This window comes from Manis javanica, chromosome 3 (assembly GCF_040802235.1).
Source record: "Manis javanica isolate MJ-LG chromosome 3, MJ_LKY, whole genome shotgun sequence".
Classification (NCBI taxonomy): domain Eukaryota; kingdom Metazoa; phylum Chordata; class Mammalia; order Pholidota; family Manidae; genus Manis; species Manis javanica.
In genome coordinates, this window is record NC_133158.1 from 101,178,820 (window position 1) to 101,194,979 (window position 16,160).

At 40.1% G+C, this 16,160-nt stretch overlaps 1 protein-coding gene across 4 annotated transcripts in view; it reads left to right on the forward strand.

Annotated features, from left to right (window-relative positions):
* The first annotated feature begins 62 nt into the window (after nucleotides 1–62).
* CXADR (CXADR Ig-like cell adhesion molecule) overlaps nucleotides 63–16,160 on the forward strand; it is a 59,188-nt gene continuing 43,090 nt past the window's right edge. For 2 of the 4 annotated variants that reach the window (XM_017642212.3, XM_017642206.3), the window contains exon 1: nucleotides 64–256. In XM_017642212.3, the coding sequence (XP_017497701.1) occupies nucleotides 214–256 (43 nt within the window). In that variant the 5' untranslated portion in view covers nucleotides 64–213. Of the gene's footprint in view, nucleotides 257–16,160 lie in introns of all 4 variants that reach the window. The other 2 variants (XM_073231838.1, XM_017642200.3) reach the window with 2 other exon arrangements.

Genomic DNA, 16,160 nt, shown 5'->3' on the forward strand with positions numbered 1-16,160 from the left:
AACCTCAAGCGCCTGGCGGAGCGGGCGCGCGCCGCGGGGCGCAGTCATCACCGGAAATGACGTATTTCACCTGCCGAGCTGGGGCGGGGTAGGACGGGGGTGCGGAGGTGCGGCAGCCGCCAGCCAGTCGGGAGCGCGCGAGGCGCCGGGCGACTGAGACCCCCGGGTGAGAGCCGCCTACCTGCAGTCGCCGCCCACGGCGGGGCAGCCACCATGGCTTTTCTACTGCGCTTCGTGCTCCTGTGCGGTGTCGTGGGTAAGTGGGGGCAGTGCTGTCCCTGGGTACCCTCTGCCGGCGAAGCCCTGGGGCGCTCGCTGCCTGCGGCCACCCAGGAACAATGAGACGTGGGGGAGGGGGCGGGCGCGTTTTGGGGGCGCTGCGGCAGTAGTGGCGGTGCTGACGGAATTGCATCGGGATGATTTTGGGAACCCAGGAGCTCAAAACGGGAAGGTGAAACTGCTTGGATGGGAGCCATGTGGGGGCGTGGGGTGTCGGCGGGGCAGAGGACCGAGCCCGCGATGAGGGGCGTTGGTGGAGGGGCTCCCGAGTGGGTGGGCGCGGCATGCCGGTGTTCCTGGCTTTTCTCTCAAACAGTTCTTTGCCGCGCGGGTGCGGGTTTTGCTTTATTTGCAGTTGCCTTTCCCTTGTTAGCCGTCGTGTCGTGTCTGTCCAGCGTTACCCGATTTCAGAAACCTTGGGCGGCGAGTTTGCAGGTGTCGAGCAGTCCAGGCGGGGAGGCTGAATTACAAACGCCATGATTAAATGGACACTGGGCTTCTCAGTGCCTCGAATCGTCCAAGCTACCTCTAGGAAAGAGGCGCTGAGCGAACAGTAGCTTGAGCACTCTCGGTCTTGTGGAAGAGGGAAGCCCAGGCAGGAGCTGTTAACTAGACAGTAGCTCGACGGAGTCCACCGTGGAAAATCAAAAGTAGGGTTCTGCAGAAATGCAATATTGATTTGCAAAAGGCAAAGGAGAAATTAGTAACCTCAGTTTTGAGTTTATAATGAATTAATGCATTTGGAAGATAAGACCTGCTGACTTGTACACGGTAATTCCTAAAGGATTCGCCAAGTACATTTTTCTACTGCTCCTTTCTCGGTAGGGGAAAAAAGGCATTTAAAAAATGCGTGGACCATTAAATAGCATAGTCATTTGGCCCCTAAAAAAATCTTATGTTTACATGTCAGTGTTTTAACCAAATAATCTTATTTTTCAAAGTAAGCACTTGCTGCAGTTCAGAACCAAATGAATGACTTTTTAAAAAATCCGTAGGTGAGACCGAAGCACAATTTGTGTAGCCTCCAGAAAGATAATATATATATTTTTAAGGGCTCTACAGCAGGATTGGGTGGCCCTTTCTGTAGGGATGGCTCTCTGCTTTCTGTTGAAATGTTAATTCCATTGTTGGATGCCACAGCTGTGGTCATTCTTCATGGATCCTATTAACAAGTCTAATCTTCCGTCTGAGTCTATGGCACTGTCTCCACCTTTTTGATACATATCATTTAGACTTGGCTGAAATTTCCAAAGTAAAGCTTCCGGAAAAGGTGAAGGTTCAGTAACAGTTAACTTGGGAGATTCCCACCTTTGTTTTTTGTTAAGGACTAAACTGAAGTTGAAGTGGAGAACTGTTTGTGTTCTCTGGAAAAAATATTTTAGGCTACATCTAAAGCAGAAAAGTGGAAGAACGTAACCATGTAGAGGAATTTTTTTCCTGAGGATATCCAGATAATTGCCTGGCTTTCATTTTTGCTCAATGCCTTACTTTGGTAGGCACAATCTGAGGACATTTTGGTGTATAGAGTCATTGTGTTCATAAAGTGTACACTAGGGTACAGTGATCATTAAAAGGACTGTTTTCTTCAACCAAACAACTGTTTTAATTTTGATTTTCCAGTTTAGGAAACAACTCAAAAACTATGCAATTGATGTATGGTTTGGGGTATTTATTCAGATACTTCTTGCCATTTTAGAAATTCATTGCCATGAGCTCAAGTTGAGTGGTAACTACAATTGGCAGATTGGTTGGCTCAAGTTGACCGGTTCCTATAACTGGCAAAACAAGGCAGTGGAGGCCTACGTATTAAAACTGCATTGCTACCAGTGGTAGGTCATCCTCTAGATCTGTCTCTGTATCGCTTTAAAGAGTTCTGTTGCTGTTGGAGTTCCTGGTGGGACTCCTTTTGACGTATTTTATTGCCTGCCTATTAGCAAGTCATGCTGGTAATAATAGTGGCAGTAGTAGTAAGCTGTCGCAATAATAGTAAAATGAAAGCCTTGACAGAGCAGTTATTAAATGCAGGCACTGTTCTAAGTAAGGGCTTCACATATGCTCTCTTAATCTACCTAGCAACACTAAAGGATATGTATTATAATGGTCCCTATTATACACGTGGGCAAACTGAAGTACAAAGTGGTTATATAACTTGCCAAGTTCACAAATTTCCTCCTAATCCTTGCTCTTATTACTATACTATTTTGCCTCTAAAGCAATCACTTTTCTCTTTGCTTACCTCTAATCAGCATCCTAAATTTCTGTCATTGGTTATCTGTCATCCAAGAACCTGCTTCTATTTTGTCTATGTGCTAAGTACTGAAGACTTTTATTAGTCCTTTAGTTTCTTTATCTTAGTGGAGTACCTTCAGGCCCTACTGTGAGAACATGAAGGTCTAGGGCTTAGATGGATGTAAACGAATGGGGTCCATGCATCAGCAGCATCAGTGTCATCTGGGGATCTTGTTAAGGTTTGGTGCACTGCTGTTTTTCATGCAGTCAACAGGAGAAGAACTGATAAAGTACTGGTTGGAGAACTGATAAAAAAAGTACTGGTCTCCCAACCACTTGTTAGCTATTTGTTTACACACAGGGAAGGGGCACTTGTTAGGCTAACAAGTGTGGACAAATCCCCTGTCCTCTCTGTGTGCCTCAGTTGCTTTATGCATCAAGAATGGGGATCCTACTATTTCAGAGTTGTTGAGGAGCATAGTGAAATGTTATCATCTTTCTTTCCTTGAATCTTTTCATTTACATAAAAAAACAGATTGGGTGTGAACATTATACCCTCCATATACCTTTCTCTTAATATTTACATTCCTGCCATTATACCAACCACCAGAGGAAAAGTTGCTTTTTCTCCAAGTCATGTTGTGGGGTTTTCATCAATTACTCGATTTATCTCATAGGTCAGTGGGCAGGGGCATTACCTATGTTGTTCATTGTCATGGTTCTAGTTAGCTTGTGGAACCTGGCTGCAAGTGCTCAGCAAATGTGGTATGACTGAAGTTTTTCAGCCTCTTTGTGACTAGGCCTGTGTGTGTGATACAGCTCTCATCAGTTTCATCTTTTTTTCTCTCCCTTTTCATCCAGTAAAGATGGTCCTTGTAGTGATCATTCTGTTAGCCTTCTCTCACTCAGTGGTTAGGCTAAAGAAGTTAGGCTTCTGCTTTATCCCTGACCTCATTGTTATAGTCTACTTGTAAGTTGCCAAAGGTAACAGTTATCTTTTTGGAGCTCCTACACACCTAGTTTAGTTCTTTCCCATCCTGGTAACCTGCTCTTCACTGCTTATAATGGATCCCTTAAATGTCAGCTCTCTCCATTATTTGGCCTGTTGTCCTCTATTCAATCTCTTTCTTAAATATAGGTGACCTCATCTATCCATTAGTGTAAACTCCAGAGATTTGCTAGCTCATCCTACGTCTCCTTTGAATTCTGGGCTACTATTTCCAACAGCCTAACATTCAGTTTCTGGATACCAAGCATTCAAATACTTATGGCCCACTATCTACTATATTGGTGTCAGCTGCCCTAACAGTAGTATAGGACTTTCCAGGGTGCGAAAGGTCTGATAGGACATTCCCAGCAGATTGTACAGCTTTTGCAAAGACCTGGAGATTTGAAAGGGTGTGATGTGTCTTGAGAGTTGAGAAATTCAGTGCATATAAAGCATCTAACCAGCACTTCTCAAACTTTGATGGGCACCTGAGTTGTTCTTATAAGAAAATGTGGGGTGGAACCTGAGATTTTGCATTTTATCAAGTTCCCCATAGTGTCACAGCTGACTGCACTTGGGTGGGCATAGATGGAAAGGTTGTGCCAAGAGCTTAGTAGGAGATGAGCAATGATAGACATATGTCAAGTTATATACCCTCCACAGTGGCACTAAGAAGCTTGAGATTATTCTCTTGAATGATACAGAACTCTACAGCTGTTTTCAAGGCAGGTAGAACTGATAGATTTAACATAGGAGTCCATCTGCGATGATCTGGACATAAGCAATTCCTGTTGAAACACAGCAGAGTGGAGTTTTGGGCTTCTTCTTTGATCTGGAAAGTTGTTTTGAAGAAGATGCAGTGGCATCTGATAGGTGGTTCAAGAAAAAGTTGGAAAGAAGCAGTAAGATTTCTGGCTTGAGTGAATGGTGATGTCACTAATCTACGGGCGGTAAAGAAAAGAGCAAGTTTTAGAGAGGTGACAATAAGCTTAAGTTTGGACAGGTTGTATTTGAGGTGCCTGAGGGGAATGGAGGTAAAAAAATACTCCAGTAGGAAGAATTAAACAAAGGACTGGATCTCAGGAAGAGATCAAGATTGGTGATAAAGAATTGAGAATCACAGCTGATAGGTTCAGTGCCCCTGCCCTTTGTGTAAGATTTACCAGGAAGAGCAGGTAGTACTAGAAAAGAACATGAAATGTCATGCAGGGGAACATCAGCATCTTATAAGTGAAAGAAGATAAACAAATAAGGCATGATTGGGAATGAGGGAGAACTAGAGGATGTGCAGATGTCCCAGAAACTGACACAGGCATGAGGCCAGAGGGTCTTACCGTCAGGGGAGTAGTGAACATTGAGGAAATTATTGATGCCACAGGGAGGACAGTTTCTATATGGGTGAGAATGATCCTAGTTATTAATAGATTTCGGAGAGGCCGTCAGGTAAGTAGAGAATGAGAAGTGTGCTTTGCATTTGCAGTTGGCTTGATAGTGAAGCATTGCACATGTAGCCTTAATTCTGGGGGTACAGTAGCAGTCCAGGGGAGAATGTAGAAGCCAGCAGATAAGGACTCTCTGAAGTGTTCAGTCATCCAAACCTAGAGCCTTGCTCCTCATTTTCCTTGGTGAGCAGTTTTCTCCTTGTGCTTTAAATGTTGGGGTTCCTCAGCTTACGGCTTCAGTTACCATTTATGTCCTTACAGCCTCCAGTCTATTTATAGTCTGTCTCCCAAATGTCACCCTTCATTTTAAACCTTCCACTTGACATCTCTGCTTAGACTTCCCACAGGCACCTGTCTAGATCACTGTGTAGATCACTGTTTCCTTTCACATAAAATGGCATTTTCAGCCACCAAAATGCCCAGGCAGAAATCTGGGTACCTTACTTTGACTGTTCCTATTCCCTCACCTGCTTTTATCTAGTCAGTTTCTAAGTCACTTGTGTCCCTCCAGCCACTACATATAGTCCAGGTTATACAGCAGCGTCTTTGAAGGGACTGAAATAGCTGCGTGGCTGATGTCAGCTGAGTGAGCTTTCCCTGCTGCTCCAGGCACATCCCGTTCCTGGAGCCTGCTCTCCCACTTAGCAAGGGTGCCTTTCCTGTAATTGGCTTCCCTCACCAGCTGCACATTTCATGAGGTCAGGGACTGTCTGTTTAGTCTTTATTTCATTCCTGATATATTATGCACAGTGCATTTTAATTGAATGAATGAGGAAAGGTGTACAAGGCAGGAATTCGTGTTTGTTGACTTGAGAAAAAGACCTAGAAAGGAAAGGCATTAGAATTAGAAGATCATGAACAGATACCTTGAGGAAAAGGTGAGCAGCACATGGGGCTGTTGGCTGCACAGGCCAGCTTCGTGTGCGTCTGCTTTGCCATGTGTTCGGTAATGGAGCAAATTCATTTTACCCCTCTAGTCTCACTTTCATCTTCTGTCTGCAGCCTGTTTTCCCCTCCTCTTGTTCCCACCTTTCCTTTATCATGTAATATCGTATAATCATCAGGAATATTAAATAAAGAATCGAGACAGGGAAGTTTTGATTTGTTTCATTTCTTGCCGAGCAGGTAATGGATGTGAACTTCAAAATAATTATTAAAGTAACCCAGAAAGTAAGAAAGCCTAACCTAACTAAAATAAGCTTATGACTTTATTTTAGTGTCTTTCATTTATCTTGTATTTTTAAAGAAAACAAATGTAATATTTTAGAATAGTTGGGTTGGTGTTGGAATTAAATTGGTTTCTATTAAGAGTGTAGTGCTAAGAAGAACAATAACCTTTTCTAGCTTTTTTGCCCTATTATTTTCTTTTCTTTCTATTTTTAAATTTTTTATTAAGGTATTATTGATATACACTCTTATGAAGGTTTCACATGAAAAAACAATGTGGTTACTACATTTACTCATTTTATCAAGTCCCCACCCATACCCCAGTGCAGTCACTGTCCATCAGTGTAGTAAGATGCCACAGATCCATTATGTGCCTTCTCTGCTACACTGTTCTCCCAGTGATCCCCCACACCATGGGTACTAAACCTAATACCCTTCAATCCCCTTCTCCCTCCCTCTGGACCCGCCCTCCCACACCCCTCCCCTTTGGTAACCACCAGTCCCTTGGAGTCTCTGAGTCTGCTGCTATTTTGTTCCTTCAGTTTTGCTTAGTTGTTCTACTCCACAAATGAGGGAAATCATTTGTTGGTGCCCTATTTTCTACTTGATTTCTGGGGTGGGGTTGAAATTACAAGTTGTAGAGTGCAAGGAGAGATAGGAAAAGTTACCTGGTCATGGTGAAGTGATGTAAGGAAGCTCTTCAGGAAGTGACTTATTCATGGTGAAGTGAACTCGGTCCGGGTACAGAGTGCATGGTTTGGTTCGGTTTGGTGATTTCTTGGGGCTCTGTTATTGGTATTTGTTATTCGTTCAGTCTTTTGAATCCATTATTGTCTCCTTGTAAAAGACAATGGGAGGGAAGTTGCAGATGCTTCTACATTCACTGGCAAAATGGTGATTTCAAGAAACATTTATCTGTTTTGTGTTTCCCACTTTTTTTTTGTTTTGGGTTTTTTTTGTTTGTTTGTTTTGGTAGCCTTTCTTCCCTCACCTCCACTCACCCATTCAGGTTTCTCATGAAGAGTTAGCCAATTAGAGTTTAAGCCTTAAAGGCCTTAACTTGACTCTGCAATGTTTGCAGTTTATTTTAATTGGCAGGGTGCTCCTTGAAGAAAGGACTATTGCCTGCACTGCTGGCAAAGAGAAGGTAGGTTATGGAGGATAATAAGCAGTCTATGTTTAGGATAGGTGTGAGATCAGTGCCGGGGTTTGTCGTTTGATGGTTGGTAAGAGAAAGGATTAACAGTCTAATTAACCAGTGTTTATACATACTGAGACAAGGCAAATTTCTTTGGAAACTATTAAATCACTTTCATTCTTTCAAAGATATTTCACAAGTTGGAATGGAAATTACTTTGATTTCATTTGCTTATAAGAAATAAACTGCTTAGATTTCAAGAAGAAACAATGTAACTAATCGTGGTTACTATTTTACCTTCCCATAGTATAGATGTATGTGCTATTTGAGTTTTATAGGATTCTCCAAACCATGGTTTGACTACACACATGAAATGCTTTTAAGGAATCTCAAGGAATATTCAGCTACAGTGAACCAAATGCACTGAGCCACATCTTTGTTGTTAGTGACTCTAGCTGACCCTGTCAGACTGTCAGATTCCCCAGTGAAGAGTGCTTTGAACTCTTGAATACCCACGATTCCCATGAGGGTTTTCTCTAATGGACCAGACAAAAACTGTGTGGAGTGTTTTTGTGCCTTGGGTAGTTCTACAGTAAGAATTGAGAAGACTCTTTAACCTACTTGGTTGTACAGTGTGAAATCTGATACTTTTGGAACAAACTGGTAACTCTGACTAGAAAAGTGATCATATCTCATTTTTTTAAAAGACATTTTCACATGGTTACATTTGAATCCACTCTCCTGACAACCTTGGGGTAGGAAGAACACTTCATATTGTTCTCATTTATAGGAATCGAGTCCTAAAGCCACAGTCTAAGTCCAATAAATTGTCACATTGGTCTAAACAATGCTGGCCAGTAGAAACATAATGCAAGCCATGTATGTAATTTTAAGTTTTCTGGTAGCCACATTTAAAAGGAAAAAGAAAAAGGTGGGGGTATATTTTGAATACATATTTGTTTGTTTCTGGCCTGCCTAAGTACATTTGCAGATGTTATGTGAGTTTAGATGGAACTGTAGCTCTCAGCCCCAGCAGGTTGTACCTTGTAGGAATATTGAGTCCAGAGTTGTGAAATATTCTGGTTCTTCAAAAAGAATGTATTTTGTTTAATCCAACATGTACAAAGCATTGTTTCTACATGTGATTAAACATTAATGATATTTTTAAAAAATTCATCCCAAGTCTTTAAAATCTGGTTAGTATTTGACGTATAGCACATCTCATTTTGCCCTGGCCACATTTCAGGTGCTCATTACCAGTGTGTGGCTGACAGCTATCCTGCTGGTCAGCGCAGGTCTAGGACTTGGTGCTGTAGTTCCAGTCAGTTTCCACTGTATCTCCTACTAACTGAAAAAGCATGGGTATGGTATGCCATCAAAACAGCTTTGTCAAATGGAACATGACTTTGGAATTACTCAAAATATTTTTACTCAGAAATTTTTTATATCACATAAAATTCCTTTTGGCAACAAGCTGAAGTCTCTTGCTTCTTATTTAGTTTTTGTAATCATCAGAGCATTTGTTACACATACATGAAATTATATCAGCTGTCCTTTATTTGATAGTTACACATATTTACATTTTAGTTATAAGGCAGGAAAAACTAATGTATGTACAGAAATCACATTTTGAATTTGACTATGGGGGAATAAATGCATTTACAGAGAAGTGGAAAATAAGGATAGAATGGTCCCTAGTGATGGTTGCTAAGGAAATTTGAATTCATTTTGGAATATTAGAAAGGAATTAATGCCAAGATTAAGGCATTCAAGTTAGACATGCTTACAACAGTGATGCTTTTCTTATTGTAATTAACCCTTTCTATATCAACTTCAGAATTTTCCAAAAGGAGATAACATTAGTCACTCATTTTGCAATATGTCTATTTTTTTGCTTTCTTACTTTCTGTGATCCCATCTTTATATAAGACACTCCATCTGAGGTTTTCTGTTTGTTTTTTGCCAAGTACTGTCACTTTGCCTTATTCAAGTTAATTAAAGGAAGGAAAGAGAGCCTGAGGTTTTTCTGAGCAAGGAGGCAAAGGCACATTTCTTAAAATGGTGTGATACATATTATTTTATGAAGGTGATGAAAATATTCACCAAGGTAATGGATCTGCTTTATCCATAATGCAAAATACCCTATTTGCATTTGTTTTGTCAGAGAATTCTACATTTGTGTATTAGAGAACTTGGGGAAGGTAATAGACTACATAGATGAAAAAAGGATGAGACTTAATTTTGATTGGAATTCAAATGTGAATGTTTTCCTGAGATGAGTGTCTGTGTGTGAGAGAGGCATGTAGAAGGGATGGGTCACAATCCAATTCAACAAATACAGAAAATCTGTCTGGATTTCACATTCTTAAGTCCCTCTGTCTGGTTTTACATTACATTTACATCTTCCCTGGTCCTCATTTGTAAATTATATTAAGCATTTCTTATATGGAACCTGTGGAAGAAATTTGGGAGGTAAATAAATAGTATAATGTGTACATGTGGGTGAGGTGTTTTAATACGTGTTTTGGGAAATAACACCTAGTAAGTGTAGGTGTATCTCCCTACACAGGAGATAGGATGCTCTCTCAACATGCTTATGTCATCAAACTTCTGGGTGCTTCTCTACCCTGACCAAGAAGTAAGTGCCTTGCCTTGTCTGCCTGTCCCCTCCTCCCTGCTATTATCTTGGCATTTTAGGGTTTGGATTTTACAGTTCAATTTTCTAATGTCCTTACACCACAGTTCTTTGACCTCTCAAGTATAGTGATGTTCTATCCATGTTGCTTGGGCAACCATCTCCTTATATTTAGATCTTCCTCTGAAATCTTGAACTCTGTTCACTATCTCCCAGCTTTCTCAAACTTCCATCACACTGTCTTGCTGTCAGTGAGATCTCAGGTCTCCTTACCCCCTTCCATACCCCACTTCTGGTCTCCTGGCTACTGCCTACTTTGAAACCCAGGTTTCTTCACTAATCCTGGAACCTATAGTCAAACCTCAGCTCCCATCCCTGAAGCGAATCTGTCCTACAGGACAGTTTCTTTGCTCCTGCTCATGTACTGTGGTGCACAGCTGGAGAAAAAGTACAAATGCATGGCTGTGTACATTGGGGAGATTGTTTTTATTGTCTGATTTGGCTGGGCTTTTTAAGAAGGTACATTTATAAAGCATCAGAACATTATGTTTTTGACAAAGATAAAATAAAAATAACTTGTCTTTAACTCCTTTGGCTCTTAAAATTTATTTTTAAATAAACCTTTTATTTGAAGTATGGCATTCATACAAAGAAAAGCACGAAGCGTAGCACATTATTTATAAGAGTACAGGTGAGAGCATTTTCAAGCAGACACATCTATGTTCTTCTCACCCAGATAAAGAAATAGAGCAGTCATTCCTTCCTGCCCCCACCACTTCCTTCACTCTCATTTCTGACAGTATAGATTAGTGCTGAAATAATGCTTTCTGTAAATGGAATTATACACATATTTTTTTCTTAATTTTCAGTCACTATCGTGTTTGTAAGATTATTCATGTTGTGTAGCTCTAGTTTATTCATTACATTGCTATGTGGTATTCAGTGTGTGACTGACTATACTACAATTGATTTACCTATTCTGCTGTTCATGGACATTTTTTTCTGAAGCTTTTTGCTCTTATGAAAAATGCTGCTATGACATTCTTGTGCATATGTTTTAGTACACATGTGCATACATTTCTCTATCTTAAAATTTTTTCATTATGAAAAATCTCAAATTTATATAAAACTGGTAAAAAAAAAAAAAAGAACCAAAAAGATGTGATATGATAAACTCCAGTATATCTTTGCTCAGCTTCAACTAATAACTCATCACAGTTGGACTTGTGATAACATTCTGCAATCTTTCACATCTTTTCCCATGCCTCTTCACAGATTCAGACTTGAACCACTCTCCAAAAACCCTCTACCCATATTTATTCTGCCTCTTCATTCTAAGTAAATGCTGTATACCTCCTTTGTCACAGAGGAAATTGAGGTTCTCAGGTACAAATCCCCTTAGTTTCTCATACCTCAGTGCATTAACTTACCTAAAATTGTACCAGTCCTCTTATGTCCTTCCCTCCATTGTTACTTAAAGGTGTCTTATTTCCTATTTTCTAGATATCATTCTTTTCTGGGATCTTGATCCTTATCTCTGAGTGTTCTACTATATGTATTTTTCACTTCTTCATTCTGTTTCTTCTTTCCTTTTGACTTACAAACATGCTCTAAGTTTCTCATTGAAAAACAACCTTTCCTTGACCACATATCACAGTCTACTCTATTTCTCCTTCACTTGAGAACCAAGTTCCTCAAAACAGTATAGTCACTTCTGCTTCTACTTATATATCTCAACTTTCGTAGTTGGGCATATCCCATTGTGACTCCCCAAACCTTCACGAAATCAGATTTGTCCTAGATCACCAGTGATGTTTTGGTTGCCAAACCTCTTACATACATTTCAATGTCATTTATTTACATAACAAAATTTCAGTTCTTCCTGTATGGAAAGTACTGCAAAGTGTGTGGGATAAAAGGTTAATAGATACCTTCCCAACACACTCTAGTTTATATCCAGTAGGACTGACGGGCTTATAAGATGACAGTGAGTTGTGATGCTAGATACTGTTCATTGAAAGGATGATTCCAGTTTGTGTTAGAACTGTACTGAGAGCTTTGCAGGAATTATTGTATTTAATCCCTACAATGAAGTAGGCATTATTACTATTTTTAATTCCTACTTTAAAGAAGAAAACGTAAAGACTTAAAAAGGCTCATATCTTGCCTTTGGCCAATCATAAAATACTAACCTCGGCTGAAATTTGAATTTAGATTTGACTCTAAAGGCCATGCTGTTAATGGGCAGAACTGTTTTCATAATTCAGTATGCCATTTCACAAATGTCTGCACCTTGAGGCCAACTCCAGAATGGCTGCTCCTGGGTTTTGGGAAGAGGGGTGGGGATGTCAGGGGAAGGCTTCTTGTTAGTAGATGGCTTGATGGTCTAAAATTAGGACATGTGTAGACCTGAAATGGTTTAGTTCAACACCCCTAATTTATGTTTGAGCCCTGGAGAAGCCAAAATGGTAAGATGCTTTTTTTGTGACAAACTTGACAACAGATTCCTAGTCTGGTGCTTATTTCTCTGTTAAAAAAATGTTCACCCAAACTCCTGAACTATGGGCTGCAGAAAAGGCTGTCTCCTTATCTCCTTAGAAATTAAGCATAGCAGAGGAATAGTGTGAATTCCAAACCCTCCTCCACCGCAGTGATTGGAATGGGGTCTAATAACTCACTGTGTCTGACAGTGATTTGAAAATCTATACATCCAGGGCTGTTTACTGTTGGACTTCTACCTACAGCATGAGTGTGGCTTCGGAGCCTGGGTTTTAATCGTGCTTCCTTAGTAGTTTAGCTACCTCTTGATGTCTCTGTTTCTTCATTGTAAAATGGGAATAATTGTAGTACCTTCCTTGGAGTTATTCAGAGAGTTAAAATGTATAAAACATTCTGAAAAGTTCCTGGCACATAATAAGTACTAAGTCACTGTTAGTTACTTTGTTAGGATGTTGCTTCCCCTATTTCCATATCAGTTCATTTCTTGTTTGCCTGCTTTTTGATTTCTCATTGGTAATGGGGAGCTGGGTATTTATCTTTTAAAACTGCATAGAAAAGCAAATAAATATACTTAATGTCATTTCTTGTTGTTATTAACTTATCTGACTGTATTTTTTTTTCAGCCTTAAATATATATTGACATGCTGTAGTGAGTAGCACACATGGGAATTACACAACTAAAACTCTTAAGAATGCAAAGAGCGTAATTTCTACATTCTTGTGTTTTCTTCTCTCCTCCAACAATATTTAAAAGCCTCATTGTAATAGTAAACAAGTATTAACATATTTGAAGTGTTTTCCTTTTTCTTTCTAGACATACTCAATATTTTGGTGACTTAAATATTGATGGTCTAGAGCAACTTCCTGGTGAAAAGGAAAACTGGCACAGATTGGAGTTTGGGTCAAGGAAGTGATCTAAAAACATCACAGTTGCATTTTTGCACAGGGTTTGGAACTCCCCAGTAACTTTCAGCCTGCTAACCCAGACATCTGTAGTATTTCTTAATCAAACATAGACAACAAAATTATACTTGTCTTCATCAGTGTCTTAAACTTACATACCATTTCCTAATTTGCCCAATGTATTTCTTAACATTGCTGTGCTGAATCACTTTTGATTACTACTGTGCTTTTATATAAGGTTCCTAAATTATATGATCTGAGCTTAGCAATATGACTGAATATGTCCTCTCTATTTAAAATAATAATAATCCTTATGACATTTGACACTTCCCAAAAATCAGTATCAAATAAAATTCTAACAATTGACAGTAAGATCATCATAACATACCCCTAAGAAAACAAATAAATGTTCAAGACGTTTGGAATGTAAATTTAAATTCTTATTTTTATATCTAGGTTTTTTTCCTTCCCTAGTAATATTTTTGGAATGACCCCAGGTGTTCTGAGAAACCATGCATCAGTGTGTAATATTTCTCTCTTTGCTTTATGTTGTTCTAGAGATAGTTGAAAAATGGACAAGCAACTATTCTTCATTCATAGTTGTGATTTTAGAGTATTCACAAATGAAAGTAGTTCTTATGTCATATTTCTCCAGCTTAACATAATTATTATAAAGTTACATTCATGTTCATTTCTTACTATATTTACTAGCATTTCTTATAATATGGATATTAAAGTAATAACTAACCTCGTGGGTCTTTGTGCCCAACAGGTGCACCTGACCAGGCTTGCTCAGCTAGCTCTGAGCTGTATCTCCTATGTAGGCTTCATTGTTCTTTACTTTCCTGGATAGTAGGTGATCTCGTGACCCTTCTTCCCATGCTTTTCCCACAAGGTCTGATGGTCTTTGTCTCCCATCACCACTCCTCTTTGAAATAGTTCCTCACCCTCCCTCTGTTCCAAGGTCTTGCTCTCCACTTGCAGTTAAGCAGTTGTGTCCAATACCAGGTCTAGGGGCTTATTAAATAAGTCCTGGGACGTACCCTCCAGAGATGAAGTCCTGATATCCTGTTCAGTAAGTTGAAAGTATGTGCCTAAGGGTTAGAGGCATATAAACAGTTGCCTATGATAGAGAAACATGTGTAATACAGATGAGGAAGCAATTAACACTACATGTGGGTAACAGGAAAAACTTTAGAGGAGGTGACAGGAAAGAGGTGCTTTGATAAAGGGCTGGAGATGCTGTAATTGGGAGTTGATGGAGCAAGGGAGAAAGTGGACATTTTGGACAAGGGAAAGCAGGCACAAACTCACAGGCTCTACAAATACGACATACTCCTTCATGCTGTCTTTCATTTCTTTGATTTCCTTCAATGACTGGTCCAGACCAGGACACTTTCACTGTTGTAGTTCCATTTTTAATAGAGATAGGTCTTTCACCTATTTTTAGTCACAGTATTTTAGTTTCTCCATTATTTTGGAAAGGCCCCTCTTTCATCCCTAGTGGACCCTCTATTTCCCTTCTCCTATTCGAAATTGCTTGTGCCTGTGAGTTTAAGTTTTGTTTTCATCTAAGTACGTGAGATTTTGCTGTGCTAAAGGAAATCAATGACAATCAAGAAGCATGGTCCTTGGCTTCAAAACTGAATGTGAAATATTTAGTAGGGATACTGGGAGAGGGAGTAGCGGGGACGGGGCTGGGTAGAAGGACATACAGTAAAACTATTTCAGTAAAGCAGTAAAGTTACTTTTCAATAAAGCATTTCAGTTAAGTACTTAATGATGGAGGCACTGTCAATTGCCTGAGATGTACATATAGGACATTTGATGCAGTGCACATTTGGGCAAAAGGAATGCTTTAAATGAGTCCAAAGTAGTAATAATTAGCTTAAAAAGTGGGCTGGAGCAGGGAATGCAGTTTCATAAAGTGGAGTGCACATTGGGGAGAAGAGGATGAAGAGCAGGCCGAAGCACACAGAATGGGCAGTGCCGAGATACTAAAGGTAAAGGAGAGCCTGATCATAGAGGCTTTGAAGGAGACCTACAGTGTTTGAATCAGTGTGGAGCCACCAGAGGTTTTCAAACATGACAGTAACACAATTTTTAAAATTATGTATAGAGAACTTCACAGGTGAAGCATAGAGATCGATTAGGATGTGGAAGAGTGGATGATACAAGGAAGCCAGTTAGTAGGCTCAGTCCAAGGGAGAGAGAATAGTGGCCTGAACATACATAGATAAAAATGGATGGATTTTTAATATTCTGAATCTGGCACCAATTCTGATGTGTTTTTTTCCGCACACTACCAAACAATTCACCAACACCACCTGGGCATCGTCCAGTTCAATTCTAACAGTCCGTACCTGGAGATAGCATCAGATTCCACAGGTTAAGGGCTCAGTCCCACAAGACTTCTGCCCCCACCCCCAGCCCACATACCAGCCACCAGCTGCAGTTCCAGGTTGTCACCTGTTGTTCTGACCAACCAGCTGTAGATCTGAGACCTCTCCTCACATTCAATTAATTTACTACAGTGGCTCACAGGACTTGAGAAACATTTTACTTACTAGGTCACTGTTTTTTATAAAAGGATACAATGTGAACAACCAGATGAAAGAGATACTTAGGACAAGATAAGGGTAAGGGCGTGCAGCTTCCATGCTCTCTGAGCATACCAGTATCTGCACATCTTCACCGTTTACCAACCCAGAAACTCTCCAAACACTGTCCTTTCAGTTATTTATTGGTGAAATCACTGGCCACTGGAGACTGAGCTCAATCTCCAGCCCTCTCCACTCCCCAGAGGTGTGGTAGGACTAAAGATTCCAATCTTGTAATCACATGGTTGACTTTCCGGGCAACCAGCCCATCCAGTGGTTA